This window comes from Erpetoichthys calabaricus, chromosome 12 (assembly GCF_900747795.2).
Source record: "Erpetoichthys calabaricus chromosome 12, fErpCal1.3, whole genome shotgun sequence".
In the NCBI taxonomy this organism is placed as follows: Eukaryota; Metazoa; Chordata; class Cladistia; order Polypteriformes; family Polypteridae; genus Erpetoichthys; species Erpetoichthys calabaricus.
In genome coordinates, this window is record NC_041405.2 from 27,973,718 (window position 1) to 27,990,307 (window position 16,590).

Here is a 16,590-nt window from a genome sequence, read left to right on the forward strand (position 1 = left end):
GACTAAGAGAAGCCTAATCTAAGCTAATCATTACCCATTACAGTGCAGTACCTAAACGGACAATCATCGGTTATTGCTAAAATGTCAGTAAACAGCAGGACAACTTTAGCAAAGCAATACTCAAACTATTTCAGTTATTAATTATATTTATTTAAATGAGAAACAAGGTGTAAATGTAACATATGAAAGCATACAACCTGAATGATTGAAATCAGGGTCACACAGTAGTCTTTGGTTTCTTAAACCAGGTGCGATGTTTGGGAGGAAAGAGGCAGTCTATAGGTGGCAAAGTCACACCAAGTTGTCTTCTCCTTGGCAGTTGTTTCTCTCTCTTCTCCTGTTCTCGGCAGTTGTTATGTCTCTCTGGCAGTGCCTTTTTAAAATCCTATGAATTTATAGGGTCTTGCTGGCTGGCCCTTTTCACAATAAAACCCTGCCTTATGTAAGGTATTACATCAGTCAAAGTTTAAGACAAGTGATACGCTCCCATGGTCTTATTTATTGTTGATTAAGTTACTTTTGGCTAAACACATTCATCTTAAAATCCAAGGCTTCCATTTTATGTATTTTTACAAGCATTCATACACTGGTCACTTTACCGAAGCTTAAATATATACATTCTAATAAACAATGACACTTTTTAACAATATATACTTATTTTCCCAGAATTCCTGTCTATATCTATTTTGCATACACCACAGAATTTCATCTATTTCCACAATTTGACTGTCTTGGGAAACTGCCGTATATACTCGAGTATAAGCCGACCTGATTATAAGCCAAGGTACCTAATTTTACCTACAAAAACTGGAAAAACTTATTGACTCGAGTATAAGCCTAGGGTGGGAAATGCAGCAGCTACTGGTAAGTTTCAATAATCAAAATAAATACCAATAAAATTACCGTAAAAGTACCGTACCGTATCGTACATCAGTAGGTTAAATGTTTTTGAGTATTTATTTTAAAGAAAAACAGTAAACTAGCTCTGTAAGTGGAGAAGAGGGTCAACAAAAACAATATGATATCTCTCCCTCGCGCGCGCATGTGTGTGCGTGTGTCTCTCTCGCATGCTCTCTCTCGCACGTGTGTCTCTCTCTCTCTTGCACGCGTGTCTCTCTCTCTCGCGTGTGTGTCTCTCTCTCTCTCACGCGTGTGTGTGTCTCTCTCTCTCGCGCGTGTGTGTCTCTCTCTCTCGCGCATGCGCGTGTGTGTGTGTCTCTCTCACGCGTGTGTGTGTGTCTCTCTCTCGTGCGTGTGTGTGTGTCTCTCTCTCGCACGTGTATGTGTCTCTCTCTGTTGCGCGTGTCTCTCTCTCTCTCTTGCACGCGTGTCTCTCTCTTGCGCGCGTGTGTGTGTGTCTCTCTCTCATGCGTGTGTGTGTGTCTCTCTCTCGCACGTGTATGTGTCTCTCTCTCTCGGGCACGCGCGTGTGTGTGTGTCTCTCTCTCTCTCTCGCGTGTGTGTCTCTCTCTCGCTTGCTGCACAGGGAATGCACAGGGAGAGACTGAACACGTGCGGAAATCATCGTATACCGGGGGGCAGCGGGACCTGACTCGAATATAAGCCGAAATTGACGTTTTTCAGCATATTTTGGGTGCTGAAAAACTCGGCTTATATTCGAGTATATACGGTACCTCCTGAATATTAATGATTTAATGAGGTCAGTTTCAGTTACAGAACATTTGCCACACAGGCTCTGAGCCCACAAATTAAAAGTCATCTAAATAATTCTAAAATAAAAGCAGACTGAAATAAAACACAGAAAAGAAATATTACGAGTCGTATTTAGCATACAGTAAAAGCTCAATTTTCCAACAGTATTACAGATCACCAGCAACTTAAATATCACACATCATATGATCTCCACATTCAGGCCTTGAAATTAAGAATATGTTTTGCCCAACTGCTTTATCCCTTCCACCAAACTGATTTTTTTACATTTCCTATCTTCCTGTAATTAGTCACAGGATTTTTCCTGACTGAGCACAAGGATGATGACGCAGCTTAACCAGAGATAGAGCAGCCCACGAAGTTTCAAGGTTCAAGCTTGCTTTATTTAATCATGCTTAAACAGAGAGCTGAGTTGAAATTCAAATCTCTTGAATTACCAGTTCATCTATGTTCCTCCCCTCACTTAATTAAGACCACAAGATTATATCTCTCAGCTGGTCTTTTAATGCCTCAGGAGAAGTTGGAGGAAGTGGTGGGGAAAAAGGACATCTAGATATCTTTGCTTAAACTGCTGCCCCTGCAACCCATATCCAGATAAGCAGAAGAAAATGGATGGATGGATATTGTAACAAACACATTTTCAAATATTTTGAGCACAAGACATGCCAAATGCTGTTGTATTCAAACCAAACACTGATTGTTCATGGCTTATCGTGTTACCTAGAAAAGCTAAACTCAGTCTTCTCAATGACTTCAATTTATTCTCAAGTCCTCATAACTCACTAAAAGAAAATGAAGCAGGCAGCTCTACCAGTTTACATATAGGGTTTAATTTACAGTCAGCCGCCATCAAAAACCTTACACAGTTCCAGTGTGGTGCTGAGGTGTCACCTGTTGTACAGCTGCACTCGGGTCCCAAATGGGTGGTTTGTCGTGTGATGGGTGAGGCAACGCACTGTATTAGCGCATGCCCCCTACCTCTCTCTCTCCCTACTTACTTGTAGTCTGTTAATGATAGGTTTATAACTTGTACTTTGTGTGATTTTGTCTAGAGCAGTGTCTCCTAAACTCTGTCCTAGGGACCCCCTGTGGATGCAGCTTTTTGTTCCAACCAGCTTCTGTTTTTAATTGAACTCCTGGGCTAATTATTAATAATAAATAATTAATTTCCCAAGTTCTGTGTTTAGGGAACAATATAGAAACTAGAAAACTAAATGTACCAAGCAGTTATATAGAAATAATGTGTTTTTTTTCTTTTTAACAGTATGTTCACCTTGATTTTCATTCTACTTTACTAGGTGTTCTAATTGTTTAATTAATCCATTATTTACTAATTAGTGGGTCTGACTCTAAAGAAGTTGCAGCCTTTGATTATTCAGTGTGTTGCTTACCTGGGTGTCTGATCTGCTCGTGTTAAATTGTCATTATTAAGATACAACAAAGGGCGAAAAACTGCACAGAGAAAGGGCAAAGTATAATGAAATCAACAAAAGAGAGTTAAGCATTTAAATCTATAGCAAAAGCAGAAATATTTCTAAATGTCTTATAAATGTCAAAATCATACTGCTATGCTTTTCTGAATGTCGAATAAAAGTAAAAAACATACCAGCTAATTAAATGAGATCAGTGCTATAAGGTGTTGTCACTGATTAGGAATCTGGTTGGAACAAAAACCAACAGCCACAGGGGGTCCCCAGGACCGCGTTTGGGAAACACTGGTCTAGAGTATATCTCAGAATCAGAAATACTTATGATACTTTTATTGGAGGATATATTCAATGCCATGTTAATATATTGCATTTTTAATCTATAAAATTGACAGGTATCTGAAAATATAAAATATACTGTACAGTATATTATAACAACAGTTTACAATATATGGGTGGCACAGTAGTAAAGCTGCTGCCTCACAACAATCAGGGTTCATGTCCTGGGTACTCCCTGCTTGGAGCCTGCATGTTCTCCCTGTGTACACTTGGGTTTCCTCCTGGGGCTCCTGTTTCCTCCCACTGCCCAAAGACATGCAGGTTAGGTGGATTGGTGATGCAAAATTAGCCTCTGGTGTGTGTGTGTGTGTGTGTGTGTGTGCGTGTGTGTGTGTGTGTGTGTGTGTGTGTGTGTGTGTGTGTGTGTTAACACTGTGATGGACTGGGACATTGTTTAGGAATTGTTCCTGCCTTGTGTCGATTACTTGCTGGGATAGGCCCCTGCTCCCCTGTGACTCTGCTCTGGAAAAGCTGGTGTAGAAAACAGATGGATAGATTTACAACATATTAAAAAATATCATAACAGTATTCTACAATGTATTTTACAGTGTGTGGTTCCTAGTATTTTAAAATATATTTAAAAAAATTGTTAAATATTGTAAAATATATTGCAATATATAAAAACAGCAATAATTTACATATATACAGTGGTGTGAAAAACTATTTGCCCCCTTCCTGATTTCTTATTCTTTTGCATGTTTGTCACACAAAATGTTTCTGATCATCAAACACATTTAACCATTATTCAAATATAACACAAGTAAACACAAAATGCAGTTTTTAAATGATGGTTTTTATTATTTAGGGAGAAAAAAAAATCCAAACCTACATGGCCCTGTATGAAAAAGTAATTGCCCCCTTGTTAAAAAATAACCTAACTGTGGTGTATCACACCTGAGTTCAATTTCCGTAGCCACCCCCAGGCCTGATTACTGCCACACCTGTTTCAATCAAGAAATCACTTAAATAGGAGCTGCCTGACACAGAGAAGTAGACCAAAAGCACCTCAAAAGCTAGACATCATGCCAAGATCCAAAGAAATTCAGGAACAAATGAGAACAGAAGTAATTGAGATCTATCAGTCTGGTAAAGGTTATAAAGCCATTTCTAAAGCTCTGGGACTCCAGCGAACCACAGTGAGAGCCATTATCCACAAATGGCAAAAACATGGAACAGTGGTGAACCTTCCCAGGAGTGGCCAGCCGACCAAAATTACCCCAAGAGCGCAGAGACGACACATCCGAGAGGTCACAAAAGACCCCAGGACAACGTCTAAAGAACTGCAGGCCTCACTTCCCTCAATTAAGGTCAGTGTTCACGACTCCACCATAAGAAAGAGACTGGGCAAAAACGGCCTGCATGGCAGATTTCCAAGACGCAAACCACTGTTAAGCAAAAAGAACATTAGGGCTTGTCTCAATTTTGCTAAGAAACATCTTAATGATTGCCAAGACTTTTGGGAAAATACCTTGTGGACTGATGAGTCAAAAGTTGAACTTTTTGGAAGGCAAATGTCCCGTTACATCTGGCGTAAAAGGAACACAGCATTTCAGAAAAAGAACATCATACCAACAGTAAAATATGGCGGTGGTAGTGTGATGGTCTGGGGTTGTTTTGCTGCTTCAGGACCTGGAAGGCTTGCTGTGATAGATGGAACCATGAATTCTACTGTCTACCAAAAAATCCTGAAGGAGAATGTCTGACCATCTGTTCGTCAACTCAAGCTGAAGCGATCTTGGGTGCTGCAACAGGACAATGACCCAAAACACACCAGCAAATCCACCTCTGAATGGCTGAAGAAAAACAAAATGAAGACTTTGGAGTGGCCTAGTCAAAGTCCTGACCTGAATCCAATTGAGATGCTATGGCATGACCTTAAAAAGGCGGTTCATGCTAGAAAACCCTCAAATAAAGCTGAATTACAACAATTTTGCAAAGATGAGTGGGCCAAAATTCCTCCAGAGCGCTGTAAAAGACTCATTGCAAGTTATCGCAAACGCTTGATTGCAGTTATTGCTGCTAAGGGTGGCCCAACCAGTTATTAGGTTCAGGGGGCAATTACTTTTTCACACAGGGCCATGTAGGTTTGGATTTTTTTTTCTCCCTAAATAATAAAAACCATCATTTAAAAACTGCATTTTGTGTTTACTTGTGTTATATTTGACTAATGGTTAAATGTGTTTGATGATCAGAAACATTTTGTGTGACAAACATGCAAAAGAATAAGAAATCAGGAAGGGGGCAAATAGTTTTTCACACCACTGTATACACACACACATACATACATATACATATATATATATATACTGTGAAATGATGTGGAAAATTATAAAGATGTAGAATTATAATATAAATATGGCTTGTCCGATGAACCAGAACTTACACATCTTTGTGACATGTGATATGGGTTTCATGACATGGGATATTACACACCTTTGATTATCTGGCTGTCAAGTGATAAGATAATCAACACAGCCTGAAGCAAACCATCAAAACAGATGTTCTAAGGATGATGATGGAAATATAAGCATCTATTTTTTAAAAATCAAAGATCCGGCACTCCACGACAACATGTAAAGTGAGCCTATTTGCTATTTACTTTATGGTATTTTTTTCCACTTCCATCCCATAGAATTCCATGATAGAGACATTGTGTATACACATGGCCTGCAACAGAATAACATCTTCTCCAGTGTTTCTACCTTTCATTCAATGTTGCGTATATAATGGATTTAATGCTTATGGAAAGTTGACATATGAATTACAGGATACAGTAGATGCTATTGGACTTAAAGCACCTGTTTGTTTACTGATCAAAAATCTTCAAAATCAGCACTAGCATTTTTTTAAAGTTAATTTTACCATTTTGCTATTCTAGACAACTATGTGTGACTTTTCTTAGAACCTCTTTTAAACAAGAATGATACTGACGCAAGAGATCATCAAGAGCTTTAATATTACCTGTATTATGGAGAATTTACAATGTTAAAAAATTTGAAAGCCATCAACTAAGGTGTACATTGCTAAACATATAACAAGATAATCCACTCAAGCAGGATAACAATAAAAAGACGAATATATATAACTGTTATTTTCATGATAACATAATTTCTTGTTAGATACTGAAGTAAAAAAAAATAAGAAAAAAGTATAGAGGGTGGTGGACTGGAGATTAAAGTAATCAAAAAAGAGGACTGGATACAGTAGACAGGCATTCAGGGTAGCAAAATAATAAAATACATAAAACATAAAAAATTTTCTACAATTAATTTCTATTAAATGTGCTACATCTTAATAGCCAATAATATGATGACTCTCAAAAGCCCAATAATACTCATTAAATGCATCGACATTTTCAACAAGGAATTTTTCATCCTGCTTCTGAAACAAACCAACATTACAGCAAAAACCCAAATTAAAATGTAAGTGAAAAATCTTAACAATGTTGAATTAAACTTTTTATTCTGGAGCACAAATTTTTATGGTTGGAGAATAAACCCAAAGCCGAAATGCAGGATACAGTGGTTCAGTGAAATTAGCCTTAAAACTGTGAAGGAGAGTCATGGTATCAGAAATATCGTAAAATGACAGAATGCCTGCAGGCCAATCCAAATACACACCAATTGTGTTACCGGCTTCTACGTTTAATTCAGTCTCCTCGTTATCGTGCCATGCCGAGGTATGTGTACAACAGCAAAACAAACTCCAAGACTTATCATTACAGCCAAGAAAACACTCATCATTATCTCCTTTTCTGCTGATTCCTTTGTATGTGACTCCTATTTCAACAGTGTGACTCCACTCCACTTCCCAGTAAAAGCGATTTCCAGATAGTCCTTCTTTAGACAGAATTTGAAAGCAGGAGTCAAACCGGTGTGGATTATCTGAGAAGATTTGCTTATCTTGTTCCCATGTCACCGCTGTATTCTCTTCAGTTAAACAGAGATTTATGTGTGCTGATTTAGGGTCCAATGTGAGCTGACAGTGATCTAAATACCAAAAGTTAATTAGAAAAAAAGAAAAATTGTTACATCTGGAACCAGTTATTCAGAAAGTTGCATCCTAATGCAGCTTCTCATTAAGAAATGCACATCATTCAAGAAGTGCAGCAGATAAAATCCAGACCAGTTTTAGCAGTCTTTTGACACTACTATATAATGTCTTGTACTTGAGTTAAGACAAAGTGGGCATTGCACCCTTCAGCTAGGCTTTCAGTTGCACATAAGGTCGAACAGACTAACCAGAGATGCAGACAGAGAGGCAGTAACCAGCCAGCTAACTAGTTTCTCATCTTGTATTGCTACCGTATAACAAGTTCATTTTTCTTGTCACATTGAATCTGCTAGATGTCACTAAAATATAATAATTTTAGGTTCTGTTCTTTCAACAGAAGCATAATCCGTCTCAGGGACTGTTTTCATTACTCTCTTATTTTATATTAGTCTTACTCACATTTAATACATTTATAATCCTCAAAACATAGCATTCCCATTTCCCCTATGCACAATTAAATTAAGTTAATTTAACTGATTTAAATTATCAAGTTTTATGTACATAAAACATGCAAATATGACAACACATTCTGAGGGATCTCCATACCTTTGTAAAGCTGGAAAGAATGTTAAAAACTTTTAGCAATTTTTTTTTCCAAAGGCCACGGGTTTTGTGGGGTTATGGAAGCCCTTTAACGATACATTTAATGATACATTTTTAAACATATGTTGCCTATCCTATATCAGAAAAGCATCTTTTTCTCTGTTTCCAATATAACAATATAATTAGTGTCATGATTATATGAAAAATGCAATCATCCCAAATAAACCTAGTTTACCCAATGCAGTAATAAGTGAACCACAATATGCTTATTAAATAGAACAGTATTGATATAGTTTGAATATCCATATTACTAACCGAGAATGCTAAACCGGATGATGGACGCAGGCACATCCGGCCATGGGCCGTAGCTGCAAAAAGACGTACTGCGCAGGCGCAAAAAGAGTCCGCGAGAGGCGGATGAGGAGCCGCGAGAGGGGGACAAAAGAGGCCGCGAGAGGCGGATGAGGGGCCGCAAGAGGCGGACAAGACCACAGAAAAAAGGAGTGAGCACAGAAAAAAGACAAAAAAGGAGAAATGAGGCGCAACGAGCACCGAAAAAAGGAAAAGGCACATAAAAAAGTAGTCAAACGCAGGCAAAGCACGAAACACATTGCACACGAAACTAGACCCAAAAAAAAAAAAAAAAAAAAAAGAGGCTCGCGCACAACAGCAAGGCAACCCCCCCCCTACAGGCACCGGACGGGACACACACCAAGAGGGGGATTCAACAAGCCCATGGAACACAAAAAAAAGAACACAAAACCACCCCACAGACCCTACAAGCAAGGGACGGGACACACACAAAAAGGGGGATTCAACAAGACACAGGAACACAAAAAGAAAGAAGACGCTCGCGCGACAACAATCCTCAAACCCCCCCCCCCCACACACACACAAACACACACATCCATAAGAAGTGACACCCAAAGCCACATATTCTAAAGTGAACGTCAACACCTTCACACTAGACAGCATAGGTGTCAGCATTGGTGGATCTCCTTACAATAAAGCACTATTAACCGTTCAACTGCAGAAAAGGAAACATATTAACAGTGACTGCGATCCTCCTTATTACTTATCCATATTTCGCATGCTGAGAAAGAAACAAGTCATGAATACACGGTCACGGGTACAAAACGAAAAGGAAAGGATAACAGGAACAAACACACGAACACGAAAGAAACAACAAAATAGACGGCTATGCAGCATAGGTGGATCTCATTACAATAAGGCACTATTAACCGTTCGACCGCAGAAAAGGCTCCATATTAACAGTGAGTGCAATTCTCCTTATTACTTATCCATATTTCTAAAAGAAAAAATGTCTCGACTCCAAAAACGCAAAGCTCAACTAAAGCTTCTAACTAACGATGTACCTAAAAGTAAAAACTTTATGAACTGCATTAGATCCTACAATAGTTCATTTGCTTTTGCATCTACCGGAGTAAATATCAGGCCACCAAAAGGCAATGGCCCATACTGCTTTCCCATATGTGCACAAATACTGCATCGCATTGGAACAGTGCACCCTGAAACAAATCAACAACGCAAATATGCACAAATCTACATCCTAGATCCACATGACGCAATCTATCAATCAAAGTGCTGCATCGCAACAGGCACGGATTCAAAACGAAACACCTCCCGTCTCAGACATACGTTAACGGCAAGGAAGGCTACAACAGGCTTCTCACACAGCTCCAAAACAACACGTCCCAAATACTACACATGCAACAACGCGCCTCTCAAACGGCACAAGCAAAACATACACCAGGAAAATTCATTCGGATTAATGAATGTCATTTGCAATCATTGTCATTCAGTTCACTTCCCTGAAGAAACAACTGGCAATACAAGTAATACATTTACACGTTGTTGTCAAAAGGGTCAAATTAGACTGCCTTCTTTACATTCATATACTGAATATCTACAAAAGCTTCTAACGATGTACCTGAAAGTGAAATCTTTATCAACTGCATTAGATCCTACAAATCGGTATCCACTATGAACATTAACGGTGGCACTGCACGTGACATCCTTCTTGAAAAAATGTTAATTATTGATGAATGTACAATGGCATGAAGTCACTTACTCAACACCATTCATAAACTTCTACAAACGTTTATGAATAATAATATTCGATTTGGATGAAAGGTACTTTTATGAGGAGGAGATTTTAGACAGTGCTTAGCTATTCTTCCAGATGCCATGCACTCAGCTATTGTTCAATGCACCTTAAAATACGCAGACAATTGGCATTGCTTTCAAAAGATACAGTTAGTAAAAAAGATACGATGTCCAGAACCAGATCATAACAATTGCTTATTACAACTGAGAGATGGTACACTCACCAATACAGATGGACTTCAGCCACATATTATTACAATTCCTCAAGCCTTTATCTGCGACGACTTAGTTACAGAGAGATTTGGAACAGCAATCTCATTAGACCAAATGCCCCTTTTAACACAACGCACTATATTATGTCCAAAAAATATTAATGTGCAAAACATAAATACCCAGGTCATTCCATTACTTCCTGGAGAGACACAACTCTTTCTAAGCTCTGACAAACTTGACTCTGATCACAACAATAACCATCTTCATTGACCTTACAAGTTCTGAGCTGGAATTACCTTTTACACTTAAACGGCGTGTACAAAGAAATTTTCAAATAAACCTTTACACTGTGCCACACACTTTATTGTTTGCTTTCTATTTGCATCATCTACACCGTCACACTATTCTATATCTCATTCATACATCACGCTCTTTGTCATTCCCAACACCAGGGGTTGGCGAGCGAAGCGAGCAGGGGGCGGAGCCCCCTAGTAAATTATAACCGATATATGTTTTCTTCAACATAGCAAATTAATATTCAAAGCACTTTAATGGAGTTCAACATAAATCAATTAAATGTAATACTGTTGCTTAATGAAACCCAGCAAACTTTTTCAATGGCTAGTTGTTTATTTTTCATTGGTTTAACCTAAAACAGTTCATATTTTCTCCAAATTACCACATCTCATTTATTCAAGAATTTTTTGTGGAACTAGTTGAAGAAAGAGTTTTAGGTTAGTTCAACAAACTATTTTTTTGAGTGTGAAGAAAGTGGACTAGAAATGATCAACGTTGAGAAAGTCGAGTGTAACTAGTTTATGTGTCACCTGACGCCACACATCTAGCACTATGAGGCTGTATGGTTTGCCAGCACTCACACTTGTACTTTGCTTAATATCGTGGGTATATTGTCTATGATGAGTAAAACTGTAACTTTTCTCATGCCTGTTCTGTTCTCTGAGGTCATAGATGTGAAAGGTAATGTAACATATGAGGGCTATAGCAGGGATTTGGAGGCATTTTGTTAAGGTCTACATAATAAAGAATATAAAGGTGGAACAGGGTTACCCTAGGACCCTAACATGACAAAAAAACAAGCTAAGGACAGCTTACTCCATGTTATACATGTGTCTGTCTGTCCTCTTGTTTTTATGCTACTGAATATAAGCAATCATAACATTTATACAATCCTCCTATTTATTATTAACTAGCCATCCCCCACAGCTCTGCCCGTGTAGTAGTGAAAAAGGACAGTGAGGAGGGCCCTGCCCAGCTCCCCACTCCTGACGTCACGCTTCCCCATCCCCTCAGCCTGCAGCCTCTGTTTCAGATTAGCGTGAATATATCACTCCTGCAAGTGAACTATGATTCTTAGTGTGATGAAGTCGCAAAACCAACCAGAATGTTCAAGCAAATTATAGAAAAAAACACGATCTAAATCCATTAAGTAGTTCTCTCATGAAAAGTAGAAAGACAGACAGACAGACAGACAGACAGACAGACAGACAGACAGACAGACAGACAGACAGACAGATGTTTGATTCTATATATAGAAAGAGATGTGTATTATTCTGAATCTTAAAACAAATGTGGTTCATCTACCTTGCTATAAGTCAAAGGTCTGGGAACACCAGTCTACAGAGAAAGGCAAGGAATATAAAATGCGAGTCTTACTGAAATGTCTCATCAACTACTGGCATTGGCAAAAGTGAGATGATTAATAGTCAATTGATTAGCTTCAATCAATTTCTTTTCTCCCTCACCCTTGGAATTTGCTATTAAGTCACATTGTTATAATTTTGAGCATATAACCAGGGTAGGAATACATGACACAATGAGGAGCCAGTATCACTTATTTATTGAAGATGCTGGGAGCAACTCCAAGCAAAAATTGTGAAGTATTCATCAGCAATAATTCTTCCACACATAACTTCTTAGGTCTTTTTATTGTACTTCTATGAATTGTGGGGATGAACTAGAAAATCTAAAATGGTTTCACATTTCTCTATTTTTATTTATTTCTGCATTTAATCACTCACTGTTAGATTAGATTAGATAGAAGTTCATTTGTCCCCATTGGGAAATTTGGCTTTTTCCAGAAGCTTTTTAAATAAATACATACATAAATAGGTAGATAAATAAATAAGCAAACCAATGAATAAATAAATATATGCACCCTATGGTCTGAACACACACCAGAATGACTAAAAAACAAAAAAAGAAAAGAAAGAATACTTCTGACTTGGCTGTCATGGTCACGGTGAGACATTATGCAGACATATTGCTATTGGCATAAAGTACTCGTTGTACTTCAGCACAAGATAAAGGAAAAACAATTTTTTGAAATCGCTGTTGCAGCTGAACAGCCTTTTCTAAATGACTTACTGTAAATCGTGCCATCTCTCTCAGTTGCACCTAGAAATTAGGAATGTTCGTGTATTGGGGAGAAAAAATGACATCCTTCTGCTGTGTCCAACACAGCTCTTGTCCCTTTGACCAAAGGATGACACTTTTGTGGGGCAGCACAGTGGCGCAGTGGGTAGCGCTGCTGCCTCACAGTTGGGAGACCTGGGGACCTGGGTTCGCTTCCTGTGTCCTCCCTGCGTGGAGTTTGCATGTTCTCCCCGTGTCTGCGTGGGTTTCCTCCGGGCGCTCCGGTTTCCTCCCACAGCCCAAAGACATGCAGGTTAGGTGCATTGGCGATTCTAAATTGGCCCTAGTGTGTGGTTGGTGTGTGGGTGTGTTTGTGTGTGTCCTGCGGTGGGTTGGCACCCTGCCTGGGATTGGTTCCTGCCTTGTGCCCTATGTTGGCTGGGATTGGCTCCAGCAGACCCCCGTGACCCTGTGTTCAGATTCAGCGGGTTGGAAAATGGATGGATGGATGACACTTTTGCCAGAATCAGTACATTAAATTCCTAATTTTGCAATAAATGACTCAGTTTGACTACCCATGAGGTTGGTGGGGCATCTCCTCATTCTGCTTTGGCTCTGAGCTCTGGAATTAAAATAATGCACTCATCTAGCACAGCCCACCAGAGATGACTCCTCTGTGAACAAATGTACACCACATGCCAACATACCATTAGTTGGGCTATTTAATGGGAATCTATATTTCTTGGTGTGAAGTGTATCACTTTTATATGGAGATTTCTCTGGTTTCCAATCATAACACTGACATGGGGAAATGTCTGATATGTACTATATGGCCAAAAGTATGCAGAAATCTCTCCAAATTATCAATCTGAGGTGTTTCAGCCGCTCCCTTTGTTATCAGGTACATAATATTAAGAACACAGTCATGGCAATTTCCATTGACAAATATTGGATGTAGAATGAGTCATGCTAAAGAACTCATTGAATTTAAACATGGCTCGATCATAGGATGACACCTTTTCCAGAAGTCATTACATCAACTTTTTAGTTTGCTAAATCTGCCCCAGTCAACTGTAACAGCTATTATGGTAAAGTAGAAGAATTTAGGAGCAACAAGGGGTAATGGTAAACCATGCAAATCTACAGTGCTGAGTGCTCTCTGTGTTATCACTTACAACAGACCGCCTCTGGAAGCAATCAGATCATAAGAACAGCATGTATTAATGTCCATCCATCCATTATCCAACCCGCTATATCCTAACTACAGGGTCATGGGGGTCTGCCGGAGCCAATCCCAGCCAACACAGGGTGCAAGGCAGGAAACAAACCCTGGGCAGGGTGCCAGCCCACCGCAGGGTGCACACACACACCCACACACCAAGCACAATTTAGAATCACCAGTGAACTTAACCTGCATGTCTTTGGACTGTGGGAGGAAACCCACACAGACACGGGGAGAACATGCAAACTCCACACAGGGAGGAACTGGGAAGTGAAACCAGGTCTCCTAACTGCGAGGCAGCAGCATTACCCACTGCGCCACCATGCCGCCCATGTATTAATGTGTATTTACAAAATTAAAATTGTCATTTAGAGAACATTGCATTCCTTTTATACACTAACAGCACGTACCCATTTTATAAATATCATGATATTCTGGCTGATACATCAAAGCATGGAGAATTATACAAGGATAAAAAGGATATAAACACTTCAAATATTTGAAGAAATCATATAAATTCTTACATTTCATAAAGTCATCTTTGTTCCATGACTCTGAGAGAACTTGAATGCATGGTCGATTTGCAATTACTGAAGAAAGCAAGACAAAAAGTATAGTTTATTAAAAACAGGTTGTTTTTCATTTTAAGATAAGTATTACCTCATCCTTGACATACCTAAGAAGAATGTACAAATTTTAAACACACACCTGGATTTACTTCCCACTTGCTGATCTTCTCCATACCTTCTTTTAATCTGAATAATTCTTCCGTCAGTTCTTCAGAACGAAAGTCTGTACTTACAACGATATCTGGGTGAACTTCATCTTGAAGTGGAATGCACACTGATGGGAATGTCTACTGGAAAAGACAAGTTGCTTAAAACAAATAAATTGTCTTATACATATTAGATATTATTGGAAGTGGTACTGTCACCTGAAGGAAGTAGATGTGATCATCTGTCCCCGAAAGATCAGTCATTTCAGTATGTCTCCTATTCAGCTCCTCAACTTCTTCTTCCAATTGTTCGATAATTCCTTCTGCCCGCTCCACTTCTCTCTTTGCTTGCTTTCTAATACTCTCAGTCACCTTCTTCTGGGTTTCCTCAATGGTGGAGATCAGATCAGCAAAGCTCTTCTCAGTTTCTGTTATTTCTGTTTCTTCACAGTTCTGAAACATTTCATTAAATTGTTCACTTCTACTTTTTCATTTTTTTTAATGCTTTCACTGAAAATTGCAGAAAGTATGCATAACTTATGTGCTAAATTCATTTTTAGAAACCACATCATTCATATTTTGCAAACTTAAAGAAATTTTGAAACAGCTGACTTGCCTGAAATGCCAAAAATACACCTTTATCATCTTTTTTTTAAATTTAAACAGTTGACAGAAACTGAGTGATAAAATTGAATTCTATTGTCACCTTCTCCTAAAGATCATCGTTTACTGGAATCAAGATCACATTCTTTAAATGGTAAAATGAGAAAATCCCTTTGATGAAAAAAGCAATGTCAGAAATGTCAATTAAAAATACATTTTCTGCAAAATGAATGGTGAAAAAATAAGTCAATTAATGGATTTACATCTCTGGCATTCTTTTGTTTACTGTTTATTCTTTGTTTATTATAATATTTGAAAGTCTGTCTTCCTAATCTCCATAATCCAATTAGAAGGTGGCCAGTGCTGGATTCTCTCAAGAGTGTAAAAGCTGAAAAAACAGAGGGCAGACAGCTAGTTCTGAAGTACGCTTGCATTTATGCCCACTCACAATTTGCCGGTTTAGATCTATACATATTAATAAAAGGCAAAGCCCTCACTGACTCACTGACTGACTGACTGACTGACTGACTCACTCACTCATCACTAATTCTCGAACTTCCCGTGTAGGTGGAAGGCTGAAATTTGGCAGGCTCATTCCTTACAGCTTACTTACAAAAGTTAGGCAGGTTTCATTTCGAAATTCTACGCGTAATGGTCATAACTGGAACCTGTTTTTTGTCCATATACTCTAATGGAGGAGGCGGAGTCACGTATCGCGTCATCACGCCTCCTACGTAATCACGTGAACTAAAAACAAGGAAGAGATTTACAGCACGAGTCAAACGCGGGAACGAAGGTAAATGACGTTAATTTTTGAGTGTCTTTTAATACTGTGTAAGCATACATATTAACACATGTGCAATTAAACGTGTGCTTTTACGGGGTGATTTCTCAGGCTTAAAAGCTCGCCTTTTACTAAAAAGGTAAATGCAAACTGTTTCCATTCTGAAGGGCACAAACCACGTTAGATTTCAGACGTTAAACGCGCAAAAATGTCGGTACACCAGATAAATAAGCACAACATATTATCAGTTGTATTGTATGCTTACAATACATATAGAAATGTGTTAATCGTTAACTAATATTATGGGTTGGTGTTTTTCGACTCGTGCCTTGATTTAAACAATTGCATTTCTTGGTGGGTTTGCGTAGCTTATTGTCAATATCTTTACACCTCTTTTTAAGACTTAATTTAAAAAGGTTTTCTTTTCTTCTTAATTAAAATTTAAAAGCATTACTTCACTGCTGCGAAGCCCCTCTAGCGCTGACGTCCGAGGTTCGATTACCGTAAGCGAGTGTAGTGA

General features: G+C 38.7%; 1 protein-coding gene across 2 annotated transcripts in view; it reads right to left on the reverse strand.

Moving 5' to 3' along the window:
- Positions 1 to 6,374: 6,374 nt before the first annotated feature.
- LOC114661991 (tripartite motif-containing protein 16-like) overlaps positions 6,375 to 16,590 on the reverse strand; it is a 16,811-nt gene continuing 6,595 nt past the window's right edge. Inside the window, exons 3-6 of one of the 2 annotated variants that reach the window (XM_051934550.1) lie at positions 14,903 to 15,136; positions 14,677 to 14,824; positions 14,493 to 14,531; positions 6,375 to 7,426 (exon numbers count right to left, since the gene is read on the reverse strand). In XM_051934550.1, the coding sequence (XP_051790510.1) occupies positions 6,897 to 7,426; positions 14,493 to 14,531; positions 14,677 to 14,824; positions 14,903 to 15,136 (951 nt within the window). In that variant the 3' untranslated portion in view covers positions 6,375 to 6,896. Of the gene's footprint in view, positions 7,427 to 14,492; positions 14,559 to 14,676; positions 14,825 to 14,902; positions 15,137 to 16,590 lie in introns of both variants that reach the window. The other variant, XM_028815272.2, reaches the window with a different exon arrangement.